Source organism: Cyanistes caeruleus, chromosome 21 (genome assembly GCF_971803275.1).
Source record: "Cyanistes caeruleus chromosome 21, bCyaCae1.hap1.1, whole genome shotgun sequence".
In the NCBI taxonomy this organism is placed as follows: domain Eukaryota; kingdom Metazoa; phylum Chordata; class Aves; order Passeriformes; family Paridae; genus Cyanistes; species Cyanistes caeruleus.
In genome coordinates, this window is record NC_141721.1 from 4,499,636 (window position 1) to 4,521,136 (window position 21,501).

The window sequence follows — 21,501 nt, forward strand, 5'->3', positions numbered from 1 at the left end:
GCCCCTTCCCGCCGCGCGGCGCTTCCGTGCTCAGCGCCGCCCGTTCCGGGCCCGAACCTTTAAGGCCCTGAGGCGCGGCGGCGGTAGCGGCGGTGAGAGGGGTCGGGGCTCCCTGGGGCTGGGGGCTCGCCTGTGGGGGCTCCCCTGTGCCGGGGCTGCTCCCTGTGTGCTGCATGAACCGCCCGGCTGAGCCCCGCTACCTGCGCGGCCCTGCCGGCACGGCGGCTCCGGGGCAGGGCCTGGCGCGGAGCGCTGTGGGGAGCCGCGGTGGGGGGGGCTGAGGGCTCCTTCTCTACTTTAATTCCTTCTTTTATCCCTGCCTGTGCTTGCACACGCGTGTCTGCGTGGGGTGTTTAGCCCTGGGGTACAGGAGGGCCCCCTACACTGACTCCTTCCAGTCCTGAGCGCCCACAGCTGAGTCAAGTGTGGGAACAGCTGCCCCCGAGTATTTGCTGAAGCGTTTCATCCCATGGCTGTGTCCCTGTATCCCTAAACTCTTCTTTTGATGTGCTGCGACATCAAAGCAAACGTCTTACAAATTGGGGGGCATGGAGAATTCACAGGTGTTGGTTGTGCTTAACAACTTGGCTGAGTGGAACAGAAAATAGTCATTAATCTCCATCAGTTTTAATATCGATTCAAGTCTTCTATTGGTTTTTCCCCTGACTCTTGCAAGAGTGGTACAGAAAGCTCTCCCTAATTAAACCAAATAAGGTAATGGAATATAATTTACTTGCAGGGAAGATCTCAAAAGCAAATACATGTGCTGTAGATCAGACAGCTCTTTGATGTGTCATCCATGGCTTGAGAAGCTCATTATCTTCCTTAGGTTTCATCAGCTTAGCTGATAATGAGAGGCACAGAAACAAATGAACTGAACAAAAGCTGTAGGCTGCTCCCTTGTTTGGGTGCACTCTGTTCTGATGAACAGGTTTCCAGCCAAAACAGCTTCTGGAGTGTGAGTAAAATGAATGATTTCCACAGCTACACTTCTCTCTATTGTGTTTGTGACAATTGGGGTGATTCAAAGGAGCTTTGTGGGGTAAGGTGGCATCCTCATGCTGTTCTGTCCAGTTTTACTGCTGTCCTGAAGTAACTTACTGATAAAAAGGACACGGTGACATCCTTTCTATATTGTCAAAAAAGCTGTGCAATAAATGGAATTTTGAACTGTTCTTCCAACAAAATGGCCTAATGAAGCTATTACTGTAAAATAAGGAAAATTGTGGTACTGATCAAAAAGAGTTTACTTTTTTACTCTGTTACAGTAACACATCTGCTTTTCTTGCTGCCAGGCACTGCATGACCATAACTGAACAATGTCTGTCCCACGTGGAGCTGTCCATGCAAAATGGATAGTGGGGAAAGTAATTGGGACCAAAATGCAGAAAACTGCCAAAGTGAGAGTGACAAGGCTGGTGCTGGATCCCTACTTGCTAAAGGTAACAACTTCTCTTGCCTGGTGGCTTTTGTATCTCATGGAGAAATGTTCTGCTGATTTGACTCTTAAAAGTTTTAAAAACTCTTTACAAATCAAACTGCTTAAGGATCTGGCTGTGGGGATGACTGCAAAGGATGAAAAGCAGTGAGTGGTGAGGACTTACAAATTACCTGCTAAATGTATTTCTTTGAAGTGCCTTGTTAATGCACTTCATTTGATCTTTTAGGGAAGGTAAGCTTTTGTTGTTTCACGCTTAGATTTAATTTTTCATGTTGATGTGGAGTATGCTTTGGGGACTTGACAGTTTATTAGTCACTTGTACAATAAATTTTATAGCTGCTTTTTTTTTTGTATGCGTAATTGTAACATTACTGTGATCTTGGATTTATCCCTTGTCAATGCACTTCAAACAAGAAGGTTAAAAATGGTATTTTCTCTATTTTAAATAGGGAAACAGTGGTACATGGAGGTAGAATAAGTTGCTTTTGGTGACCAGAAAGTTAAGGATGGAGTCAGGATTGGAAAATGGGTCTTGTGGAGCCCATTTCAATATTTTATCCAGTAGAAGAACCTTTATTTATTTCTTAATATAATTTATTTCTTAAAGGCTTTTGAATTCTACTGTTCCAATAAAAAAGCCTAAACTTTTTATGTAAAAAAAAAATATTTCAGCAAGAAAACTCTCACATATAAAAATTCAAAATACAGATTTCAGAGCTGTTTCTTCCCCATCTCCTCTAGGCTCAGTTGGCACCACTATCCTAACAAGAGATTGGGAAGGGCAGTGCTGTGCTTTCTGTGGAGAACCTGTAGAGTGCACAGTTGCATTTCTCTTCATGATCCAAACAGAATCTCTTATTTTAAAAGAAAAATAAGGTTTTAGTGTAATTTATTTATCTGATATTATATATTTACTCATCGCATTACTTTGAAATAGAAAGCCAAGGTTTCTTTTTTTTGTTGTTTTTATTCTTTTTGTTCCTTTTACAGTTCTTTAACAAAAGAAAAACCTATTTTGCCCATGACCCACTGCAGCAGTGTGTTGTTGGAGACATTGTTCTTCTGAAAGCTCTGCCCGAGCGAAGGAGCAAACACGTGAAACACGAACTGGCTGAAATTGTGTTCAAGGTTGGCAATGTCATAGATCCCATCACAGGAAAGCCCTGTGCAGGAACCAGATTCCTGGAAAATCTGTCAGATTCAGAAAATCTGACTGAGGCAGATACTACCTATCTAAGTGAGAAACTTCAGGAACTTAAAGTTTGTTCAACAGATAAATAGTGGGGGAAATATTTTAGGCAGAGGGCTTCCAGCTTTTGTCTCTTTCTGTCAGGGATGTTTGAAGCCCTGCTGTGATATGTTAAATGTTTCAGTGAAATTTGTAGTCATAATAAATAGTAAATGTAGTTGCTTATGCAAAGAGATGTTGCTGATTGATGGGCACCTGGAGCTTCGAGTGAAAATACAGAGAAAAATGCAAGTTTAGCGTTCATACTTCATTTTGTTGCCTGTAGTTCTGCCCCAGTGACTGTTCCCAAAGGCAGCTGCCCTCCTGGAGTGACCCCTCCATGTTAAGACAAGACTACAACTGTGTGATGTTTAATTTTGGTGAGAGGGTCATTATATTATTTGATTGTTCTGTATTTCAGGCAGTCTTTTGTGGTTTGTAGGGTTACTGGAGATGATGCTATTAAAGCTTTCGAAAGGAAGTGTAGAATTTTAAAACCAGCTGCATGCTTGTGTCCTTATTTCCTCTTACAGTGCCTTCTGACTTCCAAACACTAATAAAAACACAGCCCTTTGCCTTCATAGTGGCAGAGAGGTGAGAATCAAAGCTTTGGGCAGCTTAGTGTGCTTGGCTCTGTCACCTGTCCAAAGGCAGGATTTCATTCTGGGAGAGCTGGATGTCTTTGAGCTGCCAGCAGGACGGGGAAGCTGATGAGAACACAAAGCCAAAAAGTAAAAATCAAGGTGATTAGATTTAGTCTCATCAGAAAAAGCTAATTAAAATAACACATTCTGGGGAGATGGAGGTTCTGGTTTGCTGCATGCTTTAATGTGGAGCTAAAGGCCAGAGCAGTTAGTGATGAAAGATGACTTTATCCTGGTGCAGCTCTGGGGATCTCATGTCCTCTCCTCCAGGGCATACAGCAAGCTGAGAGCCTGCAGCTGTTGCAGCAGCCTCATGTTCCTGACTTTGGATCTAAAAGGGCATCTGCCTCAAAATTTGGCAGTGTGGGAGGGGAGAGTGGGATATGAGAGCTGTGAGAAATCCTTTACATAATGTTTGTTGGTCTTTAGGATCAGAAGCAAAACAAGGTGTAACAGACCTAAAATCTTATCTTCTGACCTAAAATATCTTACTTTAAGCAACTGAGTAGCTTCCAGTTGTGTTCTCTGCTGTTGTCAGATTATTAAACATCATTTGCCCTTTAACTTCCTGTTGAAAATCAGTTGTGGCTGCCTAAAAAGCTTGACAGCCCAGCAAATTATTTGGGACAGCAGGAATGAGAAGCTACAAGTTCCTTCGGTGCTTCAAAGCAAAAAAAATGCTGCTCTTTGAATGCCAGTGTTCATGTGGGATGTCAAGAAACCTTCACTGAAATGTCTCTCTGTAAAATATTGTGGGCACGGGCCCTGAGGTTGAGGAAGTGCCCTTAAGCATTTGGCTGTAGGGATTTTCTTGTTTGCGGCAAAGGTTTAGGTTTATGTAAATTCCTCAGGAACTAGAGCTGGCTGATCAAAGGAAAGGAAAAACCTGAGCTCTGACTCCTGCCCAGGTGAATTTAAAATGTGAAACTTCATCCAAGCAGAGATTGGGAGAACTTGGATACGGGGTAGGTTTTGGCCCTGGGCTGTAGGAAATGCACTGAAGTTGTATCCAAGCAAAACTTGACCTTCAATATATGGGGCGAGAGTTGTAACAACTATATAATTATAAAAAATAGAAAAAGTTTCCTGTTTGCTTAATAGGTTGCATCTACATCTAATTATGAGAGTGAATATTTTCTTGTCTATCTTGTAATTTCCCTTGAGTAGCTGAAAAAATGCCATTTTTTTTTTCCATAAGAAAGATTGATTCATCACAGAAGGTTATAATTTTTCCAGTGTAGGCTTTGGGAGGGTTGCTCAAGATCTTGCCATGCTGTCAGATCAAAATGTCACTAAAACCAAATTACATATCAGGCTGTGTTATTTAATAGAGTGATGGCAATTGTCGGTTAAGTTGTTTTCAAGTACAAAGATTGTACTTTAGTGATGTTAAAGCACATCATGTGTGCTATCTTCTGGATTAGTCTCAGAGAGTGCTGATAGAAAACTCATAAAACGGGAAGGGAAAGTTTATAAGACCAAGATAGAATCATTATAGGTGTTACATGGAATGATAAGGATTTATCATTGTCATTGACTGCTGTGTTTATTGGGTTGTTGCTTTTAGAACTGCCCTTTAATTATTACCCTAATTAGCACTTTATCCTTAATTTTAAGTGATTTAAGGGTTCGATGCCAGCACACACCTCCTCAGCCAAAATACCTCCGAGTACAGCAGAGCAGAGTGTGGGGAAAACCCTTCAGCTGCCATGGAGTGCAAATATACCGAGAGAACAGCAAACCGAGGCTGGGGGTCCCCTAAATCCAACTGTGTCCCCCAAAACCAGGGCTGGGATTCCCTTAAATCTGACTGGGTCAGACTGGGGATTGGGGGGCTCGCTAAATCCTAAACCAGAGCTTGGGTAAACCAGGCTGGGGATCCCCCAAACTGTGGCTGGGGACCCCCTAAATACAGCTAGATCCCCCAAACCGGGGCTGGGCTCACCCCCCAAACAAGGCTAAATTTGACAGAGTCCCCCCAAACCAGGGCTGGGGTCCTTCTACGTCTGAATAGGTGTCCCCAAACCGGGTCTGGGTCCTCCTCAATCCCACTTGGTCCCCCCAAACGGGGGCTGGGGTCCCCCCTCAGCTGAGGGGCCCTGAGGGGGTCCCGGGGGCCGCCACGGCCGCGCATGCGCAGGCGGCGCTGCCCGCCAGGGGGCGTGGCCGCAGCCCCCGGCCCAGGAGGGAGGCGGCGGGAGCAAGATGGCGGCGCGAGTGCTGCTGCGGGGGAGCCTGGCGGGAGCGCCCGCCCTGCCGCGCCTGCCGCCCGGCGCCGGGCTGGCCCTCAGGTGAGCCCTGAGGGGGCGAGGCGGGCGGGACGGGGCCGCCGGGGGAGGCCGCACGAGGAGCCGGCGCCGCCCGAGCCACCCGGCGCCCCGCCGCGCAGAGCGTCCCCTTCCCGGGCTGGAAATGGCGTCCCGCTCGCGGGGCAGCGGCCGGGCCTGGGGCGGGGAGTGCGAGGCGGCGGCGTGTCCCTCAAGGTCACGGGCCGCAAGGCCGGCCCCTTCCTTCCCTCCTCCGAGTCCGCCCCTGGGTGGGAGGATGGCCGAGCCGCCGGGACCAGGCGGCCGCCGGTGCCCGGGCTGAGGGGGCACCGAGAGCCCTTCCCTGCGCTGACGCCTCATCCCCTCACGGACCCCACCCCTGCATGGACACCCCCACACGGCACCGGGCACCCCACAGCCACGGCTTTCGGGGTGTCCAGCCGCGCCGCACACGTGGAATGCTGGCATTGAAATACCTGGATGCTGCGCACCGGGCTATCCCTCCAGGATCAGGGCGTGCAGCTGCTCCCGATCCCAACTCCTCCGAGCAACAGGGTGCGCAGGCAGCAGCGGCTCCTGTCAGGAGGCACAGCCCAAAATCCGTGTTTCCCCAGCGCTGGGGTGCGTGACTGCACATCCCGACATCTTCCTGCCTTCACCGTTCACAGCTGCTCGTAGAATCCTCCTGGGAGTCAGGGCTGGGGCATGCATGCTTCCCATGGGAGCTGGGATCCGCACCCCTCTCCCCGTGCCAGGGCACACAGAGAGGAACATCCCTCAAGTTTTGGGGTGCAGAGATTTGCATTTCTGTGTGGAGGGGTACCCGAGGTGCACACACACACTCACAGAGCTCCTGGGCACCTTCCAGGTGTAGGAAGAAGGCACAGGGTGATGGAAACACAGGAATTCTCAAGCTAGGATGGATCTACACAGATTTTCCTCCCTTTTTTTGAAACAGTGAAAGCTGCTGCCTCAAGCCTCAGAATAGGCAAGACTAAAAGCATCCCTGCAAACAACTGTGCAGGGAATATGTTGTGAGATTTTATGTGCATGTTTCGGGGTTATTTTAGTTTTAAATAAACTTTGTTTAGACCACAGATCAAAAACTGTCAAACGATAGACAAATTGTTTTTCTTATACTTCCAGGCAGGTTTGGGTTACTACAGAATCTAAATACTTGACTTGGTATGTCCCACCCAGCTTATATTTTGTGCTAAAGCAGGAGCTAAGTGTAAAGAAGTGTTTTCCCTGACATATTAAATCTAATCTAAGCAAGCTATTCAGTGTTAGCCTTTTGTGTTCAGAGCCCAACCTTTGTAGCAAGAAAGCAAAGCCCACAGTTAATCTTTGCAGGTTGAGAACTTGCTGCCAAAGATAAGTTGATGCTCACAGCTGTTTAAAGACCTGAATTCAGTCCCTGCTCCTCCAGAAGTAATTTTGGGTGCAGATTGCCCAAATAATTGAACCTGTGATCAATTCAGGGCTTTTTGGTTTGGTTTGTGGGAGTATGGGGTGACAGTGGTATTTTAGGATATTGATTAAAAATCAGGCCCTTGAATCTCAGTTTGGGTGCAGTGAACATCTGCTTTAATAAACTCAGCCTGTTACCTTTATTCTATGTGAGGTGTATATTTAGTTGTGATTTAGTCAGTGCTCCTGAGGAGCTTTACAGCTGCTGGGAAAAAGATTTTCCATAAATGTAAAGTATTACTCATGTCATTATTTTGAAAATTAGCCATACCTCCAGTTTTAGGTGCAGTTTAACATTCAAGTCATGTGATTCTCTTAATAGCAAAGAAATTTGCTTTTCTGAGTTATCCCTGTAGCTCCAGCTTACTTCTGCTGCTGCTGAAGTTCACAAAAAATGTGATTGCATCAAGATTATTTCTCTCTTTCCTCTTCAAAGTTTGCTGCAAACAATGATCCTCATAGATGAGTTTTCTAAATATTACTTTGCTGACTTTGTTTAATAAAGGGGAGGGAACGGTGAGAGTTTACAGGTCTGAGTATTGCAGGAATGGGCTTGACTTCTGACTCCTGGAGCCACTGAGGGTTTAATTCGAGAGAGCTTTTTTAAACAGAACTTGAATTTCTGAGGTGGGGTTCAATCCTTTGCTCTGAGCTCAGAGGAAGCTCTGCTCCAGCAGCAGCCTTATCATGGAATGCCCTTCAAATGCCTGCCCTCAGGAATAGCTGCTTGGCTTCCAGCACAGCCACAAGTTTGTGTGTGCGCCCAGGGCAAGGAGAGCACCATTTTCAATAAGTACACTGAGATTTATACATTATTTCTTCATGCTGAAGGTCATCTCAGTTGTGGTTGTTGTTTCTCTGCTGTGAAGTATTTTCCCTCTCCTCCATCCTGCTGCCATGGGCAGAACCAGGTCATTATGTTCTTTTCTGACACCAAGATTAAAAGGTGGATTGCTGTAAAAAAACTGCTTTTGTGTAATACAGGTGTGTCCAGGGGGATATTTTCCCAAAGGAAATTGATTTTCTTTCCATGTTTTTTTCCCCTGGAAGAAAGCTTTGGGCTGGAGGCCCAGCTGTGTTCTGGATCCCCAAGGCAGTGATTAAGGGTGAAAAGTTGACATCTGAGGCAGGAAAAGGCTGAGATTTCCAGCTTAGAAGTAAATATATGTGGTATAAGTACCACATTTAATATTTTAGTATTTCAGGAGAAGCTTGTGACACAGTTAATTTTTTTCACTGTGACTACTATGAGGCTATCAAAACAAAAGCAAACTGAAAGAAAGAAGCAAAACCATTTGAGCTTGTCAGACATTGTAGAGGAGCAGTTAAATGCATCAGATTCCTTGTCCTGGTCATCTGGAAAAGACAAATAATTCCTTTAACACATGGCTTAAAAACCACAGTTATCACTTGGTCTGTATGCTCTCATGTAAAGGGAGGTGACACTATTTTGAAAGTGTACTTGGAGAAGCTGAATAAAGATTAGATAAGAAAAAGCAGTGAAAACCTTGTGTTTGAGGCAAGGAAAACATGGATGTTGTACAGAGAGCCTGCCTCGGTGTCCCTACCTGATGCAGTTGCCAGAATCCAGAATTGAAGTATTTCCTCACTGGTCATTCCCTACCACTCTTATTTTTTTATCCCAAATTAGTCTTTCATGCTGTTTTTCCTCTTGAAAGACATTTCCCTTTGCCTTTTGTAGAGCTTTTTTTCTTTAAGCAGCACAGGAACAGATGGCAGTTCCTTTCCCTTTTACACTGTGCAGTTTTCCTTGTGCACGTTTTTTGCTCTTTTTCACTCCTGTTTACACCAGGCCAGACCCAGCCCTGGGTTAAAAGACAGTGGGTTAAAAGTGGGATAAACAGGCAGCAGAAGCAGCCATTGCACAGGGAATAACCATGGATAAAGTGGATAAGTGTATTTAATGAAATGAATAAATCTCAGTGGGGACAAGCTGCCTTTGCCTCGCTGGGAGAGGCTCTGTGGGAAGTTTCAGCAGTGTGTAACTGGAGGTTGTGATAGGATAATTTCCATTAAATCCCTGGCTGCCTTGCCTGCCTGCTGGGAGTTGCAGAGGCTCAGTGGTCTGTCCTTGTTCCCCCACAGGGGACTGGGCTCCTCGGCCCGCAGCGCCCGCGAGGACAGCTGGTTAAAATCCCTCTTCGTGCGCAAAGTGGATCCCAGGAAAGACGCCCACTCCAACCTCCTGGCCAAACGAGAGACCAGCAGCCTGTACAAGCTCCAGTGTGAGTGATGGCTTTGTGTTCAGCAGCACCACTCCTTCCCTCTGTCCCTGCCTGCCTCACGGCCCTCTTGTTGTTGTTGCAGTTCACAATGTCAAACCTGAATGTCTAGAAGCCTACAACAAGCTCTGGTAAGTGTGTGAGTTCTCTTTTCACCTTTTAGACATGTTGATTTGATCTGAAAATTGGCAGTTATGTAGAGGGGAGGTGACAAAAATCTGCTTTTTTTAGGATTTGGTATTAAATAGATTTTATGAAAAAGCAAAATGTCCTGTCCTCAGTTCACCCCACTTCCCTCTTGGCATTGTCATTTCCTAAGCTGCAGCTGAGGATGATTCCTGTTGTGAGAGCTTTGGTGACATTTGCTGAAGCAGCTCTCCCTCTTCCCTGAGTGGTCTTAAAGTTCCTGATCCCTGCAGGGAAAGGTGGAATGTTGGCATTCCCACTGCAGCTGCCAGGTTGAGGATGGCTTTTGTCTGCACACTGGAAGGAAAGAGAGATCACTGGTAAATAAAACTACACCAGTGTTAAACTCGGGTAGAACTTTGAGACGTTAAAAACCCAGGGGTTGATTTCCTCTCAGCTCATTTTTATCCCCCTGCACAAGTCCTGCTGCTGAGCTGCTGCCAAGGAGTTACACAAACCCTTGGATGGGGTCTCTGCATTGGGGTGATTCCCTCCAAAGGGAGCAGTGCTGGGACAGCTTTCCCAGAAAGTGACAGCTTTAGAACAGGTAGGAATTACTCATATTTGAAATTGACTGCTTTAAGGGTAAAACTGCAGAAATGCTACTCCTTTTCTGCCTCCACAATCCCCTCTCTGGAGCCCTGAAAGAACTGTGTGTTTAAATTTGGGGATGGAGTGAGCCTTGCACCCAGCAGTGCTTTTCTCACTGACAATAAAAAACATTCTCAGCATAATGACACCTTTCTGCAACCAACTTTGAAGTGTGAGCACAGCAGCTGGGCTGGAGGGAGGGGAGGAAGTCCCAGCTCCCAGTTCATGTCCTCAGCTGTCACCTCTGTGCCCTCCCTGTGTTGGGCTGGATAACCCAGAACTGTTTTCCCTGCTAGAGAAGCATAAAAAGCCACTGGAACAGCATTCAATCGAGCTATTTTTAGCTTTTTTTTTTTTTGTTTAAAAAATAGATAACACAGTAAAGGACAATTAACATTCAGCCAGCTTGTTTAAAAGCTGAATATAAACATGTCCAATTATGCAAGACAGGGAATCACTTCTCTGCAGTAATTCATGAGCTGCCTGAATGTTGAGTGAGAGCAGAGATTTCTGTTTTCAAGGAAAGAGACAAACAGCAAAGAAAGAAACTGCTGACAGCAGTCAGATGAAATATCTGTGGTTAGATTGATTCTTCCCAAAGCAAATTGAAGTATTTCAGGCAAGGAGACAACTTGAATAAAGTAATAAACAAAATTAAGCCTCTCTGAACTTCCCTCCTGCCTCTCCCTAAAGAAAAAAATGAACATGTTAATTCTGTATCAAATCAAAATGAGGATTAGTCATCAGGTATTAATAAATAATGTAATGAAGATAATTACAAGAATATTTCATGAATCACTGTGGTTAAGGAGCCCTTCTGAAGAACTAGGGACAGTTTTTTTTAGGAGGTGTTCTGTGGGCATTCTTTTTTCTAATTTGCAACAGTATGTGGTAGAATTATGCAATAATTTCCCATTCCTCTTCAAAGCTGCCTTTCCTGGATCTTATTCTGCTTTGCAAAAATGAACTAGTGGTTAAACATCCGTGTGAATGTCCTTGTAGAGTCATTTTATCATATTATTTACACTGGCTAGTGAGAAAATGTCGAGGTACAAATTGGTAATGAGATTTGCTCAAGGTTGTCTGGAAAGTCAGTGGAAGAATCTAGAGGAAAACTCATCTCTAATGACTCCCAGGCCAGCCTACTTTTTATTCCTTGATACTGTGCAGAGACTCACTGCCTGTGAGCCAAACTGAGGACGAAGAGTAATTATTCAGGGAAAAATAGAGAAGGCAGAGTTCAACCAGACTAATTGACTTATTCATCAAGGCACAGTGCAGGGAAAGCTGTCTTGGCCAAGTCAGCAATCAGCAACACTTAATTTCCTCATCTAATATGGGCCACTTCTAAAGTTTGAAAGAGTGTTAGAAATCCTGGGGAGAGTCAGACAGAAATTTTGTCTTGGAGGTGTTTTTAAGGCAGTCCCCCTGTTCATTAGTGGTTGAGTTGCACTCACTTACTCAAAGTAAGAGCACTGAATGAAATCAAAAAGCAGTACTCTGAGCTACAGCCATTATTTAATTTATCAGATTACTGTTACTCATTCAGCTCAGCAATTGTAATTGGTTTAGAAAAGTGTGCTTTCATATTTCTGAGCATTCTCCCCTCTTTGAGGGGAGCTTTTCCTCAAGCAAAGAAAAGCTTTCCCTCAAGTAAATCACCCATGTAGACTGAGTTTTCAGTGAGATATCCTGATATTTGTGTTCTTGATGTGTTAGATAACCTTTTAGATAGAAATAATTATTTAGATACACCTAATTTATTGCATCCAAGGAATACTTTATTATAGATTTCTAACAAACTGGTAACACTCACCTGAATTCTCCGTGGGGGTGTAGCCACCTTCCGAATTTGGTATTTCAGCTTTCTCCTCTGCAAAATAAAGCTTGTGAATGTTCCTAGCATGATGCTGTGTTATACATTTATCAACTGTGGCCTCCCTGAAGGCAATGCAACCCAGTGTCTGTGTGTTCCTTGTTTTCAAGTCAAGAGGTGCTGCCAAAGATTCATGAAGAAAAACACTACCCTTGTGCTCTGGTGGGGACTTGGAACACGTGGTACGGAGAGCAAGATCAGGCTGGTAGGAGATAGAAGTGCAACCCAATGTAAACCCATGTGCTTGGCAGGTTTCTTCTTTTTAAATCATCTCTGTTGGCACCCAAACCCCCTGATGTGTCCAGTGAGGGGGTGTGTGCATCACTGCTCAGCTGTCTTAAATGTGCACTGCTTGCTTTTGTTGTGCTGGGTTGGACAGCAGAGCCTTCATTCCTTCAGTTTTGTCTCGTTGTTGATGTATTTTTTCATGTTTTCCAGGTGGTGATGGTTGTTCAAATTAACAGATTTTGGGGATATATTTGTAAAATACAGTCCTGTGGGCACAGCTCCTGAATATTTAGGGGTAGCTCTTGCAAAGCCAGTCTGTCCCTCCTTGGGCAGTGTAAAAGCTTTGCTCAGCCTTTCACACTGTAATTGCTGTATGATAATGAATTGCAAATCATTCCAACCCATCTGCATTGTAAACTTAACATTAAACTTTACTGGGGGAAAGTAAAAATCTTTCTGTTCATGTTCATACAAGGATACTGCCTAACTATGAAAACAAACTGGAACTAGACATGACTGAAGAGCTGCTACAGAGGTAACTCCAAAGAGCCCAGTGTAGAGAGAAAACCTGAAAAATGCCCTGGGAATTGGAAGGAGTGGGAAGCCACAGATCCAAATCCATAGAGGTTCTGTGAGAGCTGTGCCAGGATCGGTGCTGTGGCTTCCTAATTAAAAAAATAAACTCCTGCACACATAAATGCTCCCTGCACTGCCAGCATATTGCTATATTGACACTGAACAAATGCAGGGAATTAACAGCAGACGAACCAAACAATGTCTGAGAGCCAACCCTGGAAGTTGAAGGGGAATTGGGGAATGAGGACAATTGAAATGGGAATTCCTCAGGCAAGTCCCAGTGGCTGCTTTTGGAACAGATTAACACAGGCTGGATCTGTCACTGCATCCCCAGCCTGCCTTGGAAATGTTCTTGCAACACTGGAATAAAGCAGATTGTGGGGTTTGACTTGCTCAGTGCTGGGTTAATATCAGGTGGATCCATCAAATCTGCCCTGGGGGTGAGGCAGCAGGAGCAGAGATCTGCTCTCACAGGGAAGTACCTCCCATCAGCCTCGTTTGTTCTCTTGGAAAAGGCACAGAGCTCCTTAAAAGGGGGAAAAAATATCTTTTATTTTCCTGTGAGGTGAAATTATTGCCTCACTATACTAAATGCTTGTAAATACATCTTTCTGTAATTTATTATAGGGGTTTATTCTGATTTATTAAAGAGGGAATGCTTTGAAAAAAAAAATTAGATACAGAGATAGATCCTGGAATTGTTTTTATGGGGCAACATAGCAAATGTTCACTTTTCTTCTGCTTTTATTAATGTTGAACTGAGAAATAGCATTTGCATTGTTTTTCATGTCCTACAGAAAGTGTCTTGCTTTTGTGCTGGAGTAATTTACTGAACTGAAAATCTGCCCCTCTACTGCTCTTAGATGAAATTGGTATAAAGCAGGTTTTTGGAACTAAATCATCCTCTTCAGCTAAATATTAATTTCAGTAACAGTCATGACAAGTCATCACATTTTCCTAGCACAGCAACAAAAAAAGTCATTTCAGAAATCCCCCTGTCACCCTCAGAGTAAATTGCAAAATTTACCAAGAGAACCCCTTTCAAAAAGCAGATGATTCCATTATCCCTAAAATATTCCAGAGTGTAGTGCTTTCATTAATGAAAATCTATTTTCAAACCTGCTGCCTGGTTTCTATTTTTGTGTAATTTTGTACTGTGAAGAGCATTTTATAGTGTGATTTTTTTTCGTAAGATTTACCACTGGTCTGAGACATCCCTGAAAAAACTGATTTTTTTTCTGTTTCAGTTCATTTGTGGAGATATGAGGGAGGTTACCCAGCTCTCAATGAGGTCATGAGCAAACTTCGTCAAAATAAGGTAAAAAATACTGATTTTGTTACTCAGGAGAGAGCAAAGAACAGGCAGAGCAAATGAAAAATGCAGATTTAGATATCAAAGTGTCTCATCCTTCCTGTACAAGCCCAGAAACCTCTTTGAGAAAGGATTTATTGTCACATTCAGGTTTAATTCCTGAATATTTCACGTGTAAATCCTTGGAATTCTCAGATGCACCAGGGAGAATTCCAATTCCTTTCAGGATTTCACTGTCCCACAACCCTGACAGCATTTAAAAAACCCCAATCTAAGCCATCATAGGTGCCCTGCTGTTTGTTGTTGCAGAACTTGACCCATTTCCCACGTTATTTTTTAGGAATTCACAGAATTCCGTAAGGAGAGGGGTAACATGCTCCTCTCCCGTAAGAACCAGCTCCTGCTGGAGTTCAGCTTCTGGAATGAACCTGTTCCCAGAGATGGCCCTAATATTTATGAACTGAGATCCTACCAACTCAGAGTAAGTCCAGATTTTATTTCTTTCTGATTTTTGAAGCTCTGTGCTGTCCTAAAACCTTCGTAGTTTTTTTATGGCAAACAGAGCTTGTGTGAAAAATCTGCTTTTTGTCCAAGCTGATTCCTGATTCAGGGCTGCTCTCAGAGTGTGGGGTCTGAGGCTCCAACAGGATCCTGATGTCTGCAGGGCTGGAACCCTGTGCTTGCTTTGAGGGATGCCTCAGAGGTGACTAAGAGGTGGTAAACAGAGCAATTAGAGATTATTTTAATATTCTTATCACTCAGAGGAAGGGATTGCTTTAATACAGGCTGGTTTCCATACAGAAACCATGTGAAAATAGTAGATTTTATTTTTTTTAAGCTGCAGCTTTAACAGTGTGTTTTGTTTTTGCAGCCTGGAACAATGATTGAATGGGGCAATTACTGGTAAGTGTTGCCTTCAGCCCTGGGGTGCTCCTAGTTGAGAGGTGCAGGAAAAGCAGGACAGGAGGTGCCAGGGTGGCCTCAAAGGCACCAAGCCCCAGTTCAGGGGCTGCTACTGCACTTACACCTCTGGGCAGACTGTCCTGTGACCCTCTGAGGGGAAAAAAAATGAATTTTATGTACAAAAAAACCTCTGTGGTTTGGCTTTGCTTCCCAGAACCCTTTCAGTTTGCTGCAAAAAATCTGGATTTTCAGCAGAAGGCTGCTTGGGAAGAGTGACACTTCTTCTGGGAGACTTGGTTCATCTTTCCCAAGACCACTTTCAGCTTAAATCTTGGCTCTTTAAGCTTTCAAAGTCAAGTTGCTTCTTGAAAAGCTGCTGAGCAGCACATTTGTATTTTAATGTATGGGTTAGAAGTATTTGAGACAGTTTTCTATTGATTATATGCTCTTGGTTGTGTCTTATTTTTAACCAGTGTAAGCATATTCCAATTTACACTCTCTGTCCTTGCAATTCTAGTGGTTGATAGTTAAACAATTTGGAGTATTTTCAATAATTTGGACGAAGGTGAGGACTTAGATTTTCAGACTTGTCATTTTAGATATAATTTTCTCAATTGCAGTTATTTGAACAAATTTAATTTATATTTATTTTTTCTTTTATAAAATAGGCACAGCTCTATGGGTAGAAAATCTGTTTTATAAGATACAACAAGAGAAATATTTATCTTAATTTATGCAAAGGTCAGCATTAATAAAAAGTTGTATTCCACTATCATAAAACCTGTGGAAAATAAATGTGGCAAAGCTGACATGACTAAAACTTAAGGATTTAGCTATAAAACCTGCTATAAAAATGCCACTTTACACTGTTCCAGCAATTATCTTTATCCTGAATTTGGTTGAAAAATGATGAATGCAAAGTTTAGTTAAAATGTAGCCTCTAATTTTAATGCATCCTAACAAGACACAGAGGTAAATCTTAATTATTTAGTGCCGGAAAAAAGCATGGTGCAGCTTTTTTCTTACTTTTAATTGCTGAAGTGTGCAGAAAATGCACTTTAACATCCCAGCTTCCCTTCCACTCTGTTTTCCTCCCCATTTTCCCTGTTTTCCTGCCCAGATGTGCAGGCTCTGATGTCTCTTTGCTCCTCTACAGGGCTCGTGCAATTCGGTTCCGACAGGACAGTAATGAAGCAGTTGGGGGATTTTTCTCCCAGATTGGACAGCTCTACATGGTCCATCACCTTTGGGGTAAATTCCTGTTCTCTGATTTTTTTTTCCTCCCACTGAATCAGCCCAGTCATTTTGCCCAGGAGGAAATATTTTTACGAAAGGCAAAGGAAATGTCTTAAGAGTTGGGATTTAAAGTTTCTTTGTTTTCCTAAATTTTTTGATTTCTTAATTTGTTGATTTTTTTATGATTATTTTTGTGTAGGCAAATTTATTCTCCACTGAACAAGAAATGAATATTTCCTGGTTTTGTTCTGTTTCTCCCACAGTTTCTGCCTTCCTTTTCTCATTAGGAGCTCAGTGTTTTTTGCTCTCAGTCCCACAACCACAATCCTGCTGTCCCAACTGATGCTGAAATCAGTTTTTTATAGTTTTATTTCAAGCCTCACACTCGCCACACCTGCAGGAAGGAAAGTCATTTATTTCCATTCCTGCATGGAGGTGTTTTGGCTTTCTCTGTGCGTTCATATTCATAAACACCTTCCTATTGTTTCAACTTGAAAAACAATAATTTCTTAGAAATGACTCAGTTTTTTCTTCAGATCCCAACAATCCAGAATGTTCTATTTCAGCAGTCTGGCAGCCCTCGTGTAGAGCTGTGCCCCTGCTTTATCTTACCTGTGCCCAGGCATTCTCTCTCTTCCCCAGCTCCTGTTCCTGCTGCTCTGGCAGCTTTTCCTTCTGGCAGAGAACTCCTGATTTTCCTCCTTCCCGCTGTTCCCAGCCTCCTGATTCCTCCTTGGAGTTCTTTTAAGGGATCCCTGCCTGTGCAGAAGGGAAAAGAGTCACTTTGTGCTTGTTTTCCCAGCTTACAAAGACCTGCAAACCAGGGAAGATATAAGGAATGCAGCGTGGCACAAACCTGGCTGGGATGAACTGGTTTATTACACAGGTAACCCATTAACTTCTCTGGAATGCTGGGGGCAGACTTTGGGCTGGGCTACCCTCTCTGCTCCTCAGCACATCCCACTGGGAGAAAAAGTTTTGTACCTCAGTGGGAAATGTGTGTCTGTGTCAGTTTTTAGGCTATAGAGGAGCAGAGGGACATTGCATTGAGCTGTAAAGTGAATTTTGCAACTGGTTGTAGGTGGAAAAGTTGCCCAAGTGCTAAAAAATTGCTGCATTAATAATGGATTTTTATAGCAGCACTTCTGTGGAAGAACAGATTTCTGTAAATGCTTATCCAAAGATTTAGGGAGCCAGGAGTGAAATTTACCTTTCTATTAAATGGTTACTTCGAATATTTCATGAAATACAGGAGCCTTGTTAAATGCATTGCTGGGAAAAGGGAATTTAGACTTTGGAACGAAAAGCCAGGAGATCTTTGAGATCAAAGAAAGCTGTCACAACAAAACTCCCAGAAGTGTGCCAAGCATGTCAGATTTGGGTTCCATAGGGCACTTTTCAAAGGAAGTTACACCAGAAAAATGTAGGATCACTTCCATTTTGATGAAAAGAATGGAAATATTTGTCTTCAAACCAGCAGAGAGATGATATTAAAATCATTTTTTCCCAAAACGACTGTGCTAGAGGGATGATTACAGAATGTGCTGAACTCTGTCAGTGAAATTAAAACCTCTCTCCATTTCTTTCAGTGCCCCTTATTCAGGAGATGGAGTCCAGAATCATGATACCCTTGAAGATTTCTCCACTGCAGTAAAGTCACTGATTTTCTTGTGCCTACATAGATGAAGTGACAAGTATTTGTCTTAATTTATGGTATACACTGTATATCATAGTCTGAAATATAAAAGTACTGTATTGAGCTTATAAAAGAGACCTCTTTTCTTCAGAACCCACGACCTTCTGCTCTTGGGGGAGGGAAAAAAAATACCTACAGAACTGTGATTAAAAGGTTGGTGAGTTGAAAACAAGTCCAAATCTGTGGGCCAGGTCCCCAGTTAATGTGTGACCTGCAGGATTTGCAGTCTTCTGCTCCCACAGGCACTGCCCAGAGCTCAGGAACAGCACTGCTGTGAGCATTTAATGACTGCAGCTTTCCGAAACAAACGTGGGAGTGAAAGGAGGAGCTCTGGAGAAATGAGAATTTCATTTCAAATTGTGAAACGAGCGGCTCTGGGATTGCTGTGAAATCACCCCTGGCTGGTGGAGCAGGCCTGAAATCAGCAAATCTCCATTCCCAAAGCAGGCAGTCATTAATTTGGGATAATCCTGTGTGGCAGGGGATGGATTTTGGACAGAAAGGGGCGTTGCAGGGTCTCTGAGCACACATTGTTGTGGAACCTCCTCCCGGAATGAATCCCACGCAGGGTGAGCCACGCTTCCCCTACAGACACTGCCTGAACACCCTGCAGGGAATCAATCCTCTCCAAAGCATTTCCCTCCCCAAACAGCTCCAAAATCTGGGAAAAGGGGTTGAATTTAATAAGCACTGCAGGTTCAGGCTTGGAGGGGGGCTGCAGTCCCCGTGGCTGGGTTGGTGTGTGAAGCTGGGGTCGGCATTTCCGTGTACCATGGTGTCCAGTTCTGTTTTGGTTTCACTTTTAGGCTAGAATGTATCCACACTTTTTGGTGTCTGCAACGATGTGAACATCCTGTAAGTGACAATAATATTCTCTCTCTCTCTCTCAAGTGGCTCCAAGAATCAGTGTAACATACTGAATGTACAAATCAGTTCTGAATGTCCAGTTTGTACATTTCAAGAAGTTTTCAGGAAGAACATATCAGTCAATAAAAGCCTTTTAATTTTCACTTTTTGCTGGCATCTCCTATGTATTGCACCTCTTGTGTTTTCTCTCCTCTAGCAGTGCTTAATATGGAAAATTTAGAATATTTCAGCTTAATTAACCAATATCACTTCTCTGAGTCGGGGATGGCGTTTCTCATTTTCTGCTGTCCTTCTCTAAAGTGAATTTATCATCTCTCCATCACATCCCATTTTGCTGAGTGTTCTAGAGGTGCTGAGTGCTGTGGTGATAAATACAGAACACTTTGGATTGTTCTCCACAGATTCATGCTTCATTTTTCGGGTGTGATTTCTTTCCTAATTACATGAAATGCACTGCACTCGTGCCTCCCCTTGAATTTCCTCTTGAACAAAGTCAATATTTGACCTGGTTCTTGTCTGGTTTTATATTTTCCTCCTGCTGTCAGGTGATGATGGGATTTTACGGAGTCAGATTCTGTGCTCTGTCAGCTTTAAGTTGCTCAGTGGGCCAAGGAAATTATTTGAGCTGATCCTTCTTGTAAATCAGCCCTGAGCAGAGATATTACCTGGGGCTGACATTTTTCCAGACTTTTGGGGCTACTTTTCAGCTGCAGGAGGAAAAAAGGGATGCCAATATCACCTTCCAGACCTTTTTATCTCTCCCAGCATCCTCCCAGATTTCTTTTCCCTGAGGAATTTCTTGTAACTCTTATCCAGCAATCTCAGCCAGAGACAAACAGAAAAAAACATTTTTAGGTACAGGATTTTTCGTGTTCTGATGCAATCCATGTTTTTTACCTTCACCAGGAATTAAATTCTGCCTGGCACAGCTCTTGTTGTTCAAAGGCCACAAAGTTTGGCCTGAATAAGGAATCATAGGAGTAACTGGGTGTCCTGTGGGGTGACATCACAGAGTGCAGGTCCCTAACCCACTCCCAGGATCTTGAATTCCCCCTCGAATTCTGAATTCTCCCCGATTCCTGATGTGTTGTGGATGTGCCTCCCCTCATTCTGAGCTTCCTGCTCGTGCTCTGATTGCCCTCAGGTACAGATTCATTCCTCTTCTTCTGCCTGCAGATAAAACAATTCCTGTTCGTTTCCTCACAGGTAACAATGTGAACTCCAGTGTAAATGGGTAATGCCATCTTCCCTGGCTTCCCTTTGCCTGACCTTGGTTTTCCCTGGTTCTGTGAATGCTGTTGGGATTTTCCCCTCTTAATTCCATGGCTGAGTTCAGGTTTTCCTCAGATGAGCAATCCCTCAGCATTTCTTCCAGCAGAGCTGCTGGATTCAGAACTGAAGTCGCTTCCCAAAGTTTGGAAAGTGGGGAACAGTGCCTGGAAGGGCCTCTGGCAACTCTTACCTCTTCCTCCACTGCAATGACACAATTAAAACTCAGGTTTAATTGTCTTGGAGAAGGCTGCAAACTGTCCCTCATGCAAATATATAATTTTAAGCAACTCTCCCTCATTGAATAATCACATTAGAAGGCTTTCCATGAAGGCTGGTGGTCAGAAGACCCACCTGGAGCCCAGGTGCTCCCTGTGTGACCTGTGCTGCTCCCCAGACTTTGCCCCTTGGTGCTGGGATCTGTCCGGGCAAATCTGTGACACCAAAACTTTCCTCAGCCCGCTTTATTCCCTGCTGGGAATTTTCCACTATTTCACAGACAAAACAGCTGAGCCTCTCCCTGAGCTCAGCAATCCTCCTGGGCTAGAGGTCAGCCTCAATATTTGCCCAGTGGAAGGGGAGGGGGGCATTTTATTTCCAAGCCAGTCCGACCTAAAGAGCTGTTGTGAAATCCCTGGCACGGCCCCACGTTTCCATAGTGCCCCGACTGGCAGAAGCTCCTGCTGTGAATGTTAACATCCCTCCTCCCAGGGATGTTGGCACTGGGGGAATTACAGAGCCCTGAGCCATGTCCCAGTGCCTGGAGCTCCAGCTGATCAGCTCCATGTCAGATTTATTTCCTTCGTGGCCTTTCAATTCCATAAAAAACAGCAAACAAACTCCTTATCTTCGAAGCTGTGGGATTGCACAGGGAAACAGCAGGAGCAGAAACACTTCAGACGTGCCCTGCTCGTGCAGCCTTGCCTGAACAAAAGCAGGATTGTCCATGAGCTGCCCTGGGAGCTGGCTGGGACTTTGCTCAGGAAGAATTTCAAAGAGCCCATCTTTAACACTCCCAGGAGTTGTGGGGAGCGCTGCCAGCCATTGTCTGCTTGGCTTTTGTGGGGTTTGCTGAAGTCTCTACAGACCCTCCGGGGCTCTTGTGTGTCTCCCTTGCTCCAAAAAGCATCACAAGTTTGGTTCTGGATTTGTTTTCTTTTAACCCTTCTTCTTCTCTGCTATTTCAATGCTGTTGTAACTTCCAGCCAAAAACATTTGAGGGCTGCACAGCTCACTCTGGGCTGTGTTAACTCCTCTGTCCCCCACTCAGTGATGTCACAGAATCAACAGAAGCAGAATTTGCTTTAATTCTGGTGGTGCTTTATTGGACAGCAGCTGTCTCGTGGCACCTTGGTTTAATTATCACAATTTGAGGAAATTCAGTGCTAGTTGTGAAAAGTGGTGATTATTATGAGACAATGTGAAATTTTGGAGGGGAGGGACGTCACTTGTCTCTGTTCCATCCAGA

At 44.0% G+C, this 21,501-nt stretch overlaps 3 protein-coding genes and 1 long non-coding RNA gene across 6 annotated transcripts in view; 2 read left to right on the forward strand and 2 right to left on the reverse strand.

The window, feature by feature from the left end:
- Window positions 1-6,244, reverse strand: part of LOC111937720 (merlin-like) — a 28,290-nt gene extending 22,046 nt beyond the window's left edge. The window contains exon 1 of one of the 2 annotated variants that reach the window (XM_086859570.1): window positions 6,057-6,244. The gene's annotated coding sequence lies outside the window, so the exon portion shown is untranslated. Of the gene's footprint in view, window positions 1-4,959; window positions 5,444-6,056 lie in introns of those variants that run through there. The other variant, XM_086859574.1, reaches the window with a different exon arrangement.
- MRPS17 (mitochondrial ribosomal protein S17) lies at window positions 4-3,166 on the forward strand. Of its 2 annotated transcripts, none has more exons than XM_023939187.2 (3): window positions 4-92; window positions 1,296-1,442; window positions 2,432-3,166. In XM_023939187.2, the coding sequence occupies exons 2-3, from the start codon at window positions 1,320-1,322 to the stop codon at window positions 2,720-2,722; spliced, it is 414 nt and encodes a 137-aa protein (XP_023794955.1). In that variant the 5' UTR covers window positions 4-92; window positions 1,296-1,319; the 3' UTR covers window positions 2,723-3,166. The 2 variants fall into 2 exon arrangements, with proteins under 2 accessions (XP_023794955.1, XP_023794956.1); XM_023939188.2 differs by lacking the exon at window positions 4-92 and adding an exon at window positions 625-714.
- On the forward strand, window positions 5,476-18,907 carry NIPSNAP2 (nipsnap homolog 2). The gene is made up of 10 exons (XM_086859576.1): window positions 5,476-5,604; window positions 9,157-9,296; window positions 9,379-9,424; window positions 12,057-12,151; window positions 13,998-14,068; window positions 14,403-14,543; window positions 14,934-14,965; window positions 16,122-16,216; window positions 17,004-17,087; window positions 17,791-18,907. Exons 1-10 carry the CDS (start codon window positions 5,519-5,521, stop codon window positions 17,853-17,855), a joined length of 855 nt encoding a protein of 284 aa, XP_086715702.1. The 5' UTR covers window positions 5,476-5,518; the 3' UTR covers window positions 17,856-18,907.
- LOC147649615 (uncharacterized) lies at window positions 8,202-17,004 on the reverse strand. The gene is made up of 3 exons (XR_015278530.1): window positions 16,814-17,004; window positions 11,887-11,943; window positions 8,202-8,406 (listed from the first exon to the last, which is right to left on the reverse strand). It is a non-coding gene; the product is annotated as an uncharacterized LOC147649615 (long non-coding RNA).
- Window positions 18,908-21,501: the final 2,594 nt, after the last annotated feature.

What these genes read in the sequence shown, in the direction of transcription:
- MRPS17 (XM_023939187.2), top strand. Translation starts at nt 1,320, where the DNA reads ATGTCTGTCCCACGTGGAGCTGTCCATGCAAAATGGATAGTGGGGAAA. An exon ending in TGGATCCCTACTTGCTAAAG is followed by an intron (nt 1,443 to 2,431) that starts GTAACAACTTCT and finishes TTCCTTTTACAG; the next exon opens with TTCTTTAACAAAAGAAAAAC.
- NIPSNAP2 (XM_086859576.1), top strand. Translation starts at nt 5,519, where the DNA reads ATGGCGGCGCGAGTGCTGCTGCGGGGGAGCCTGGCGGGAGCGCCCGCC. An exon ending in CAGCCTGTACAAGCTCCAGT is followed by an intron (nt 9,297 to 9,378) that starts GTGAGTGATGGC and finishes TTGTTGTTGCAG; the next exon opens with TTCACAATGTCAAACCTGAA. An exon ending in ATTGAATGGGGCAATTACTG is followed by an intron (nt 14,966 to 16,121) that starts GTAAGTGTTGCC and finishes GCTCCTCTACAG; the next exon opens with GGCTCGTGCAATTCGGTTCC.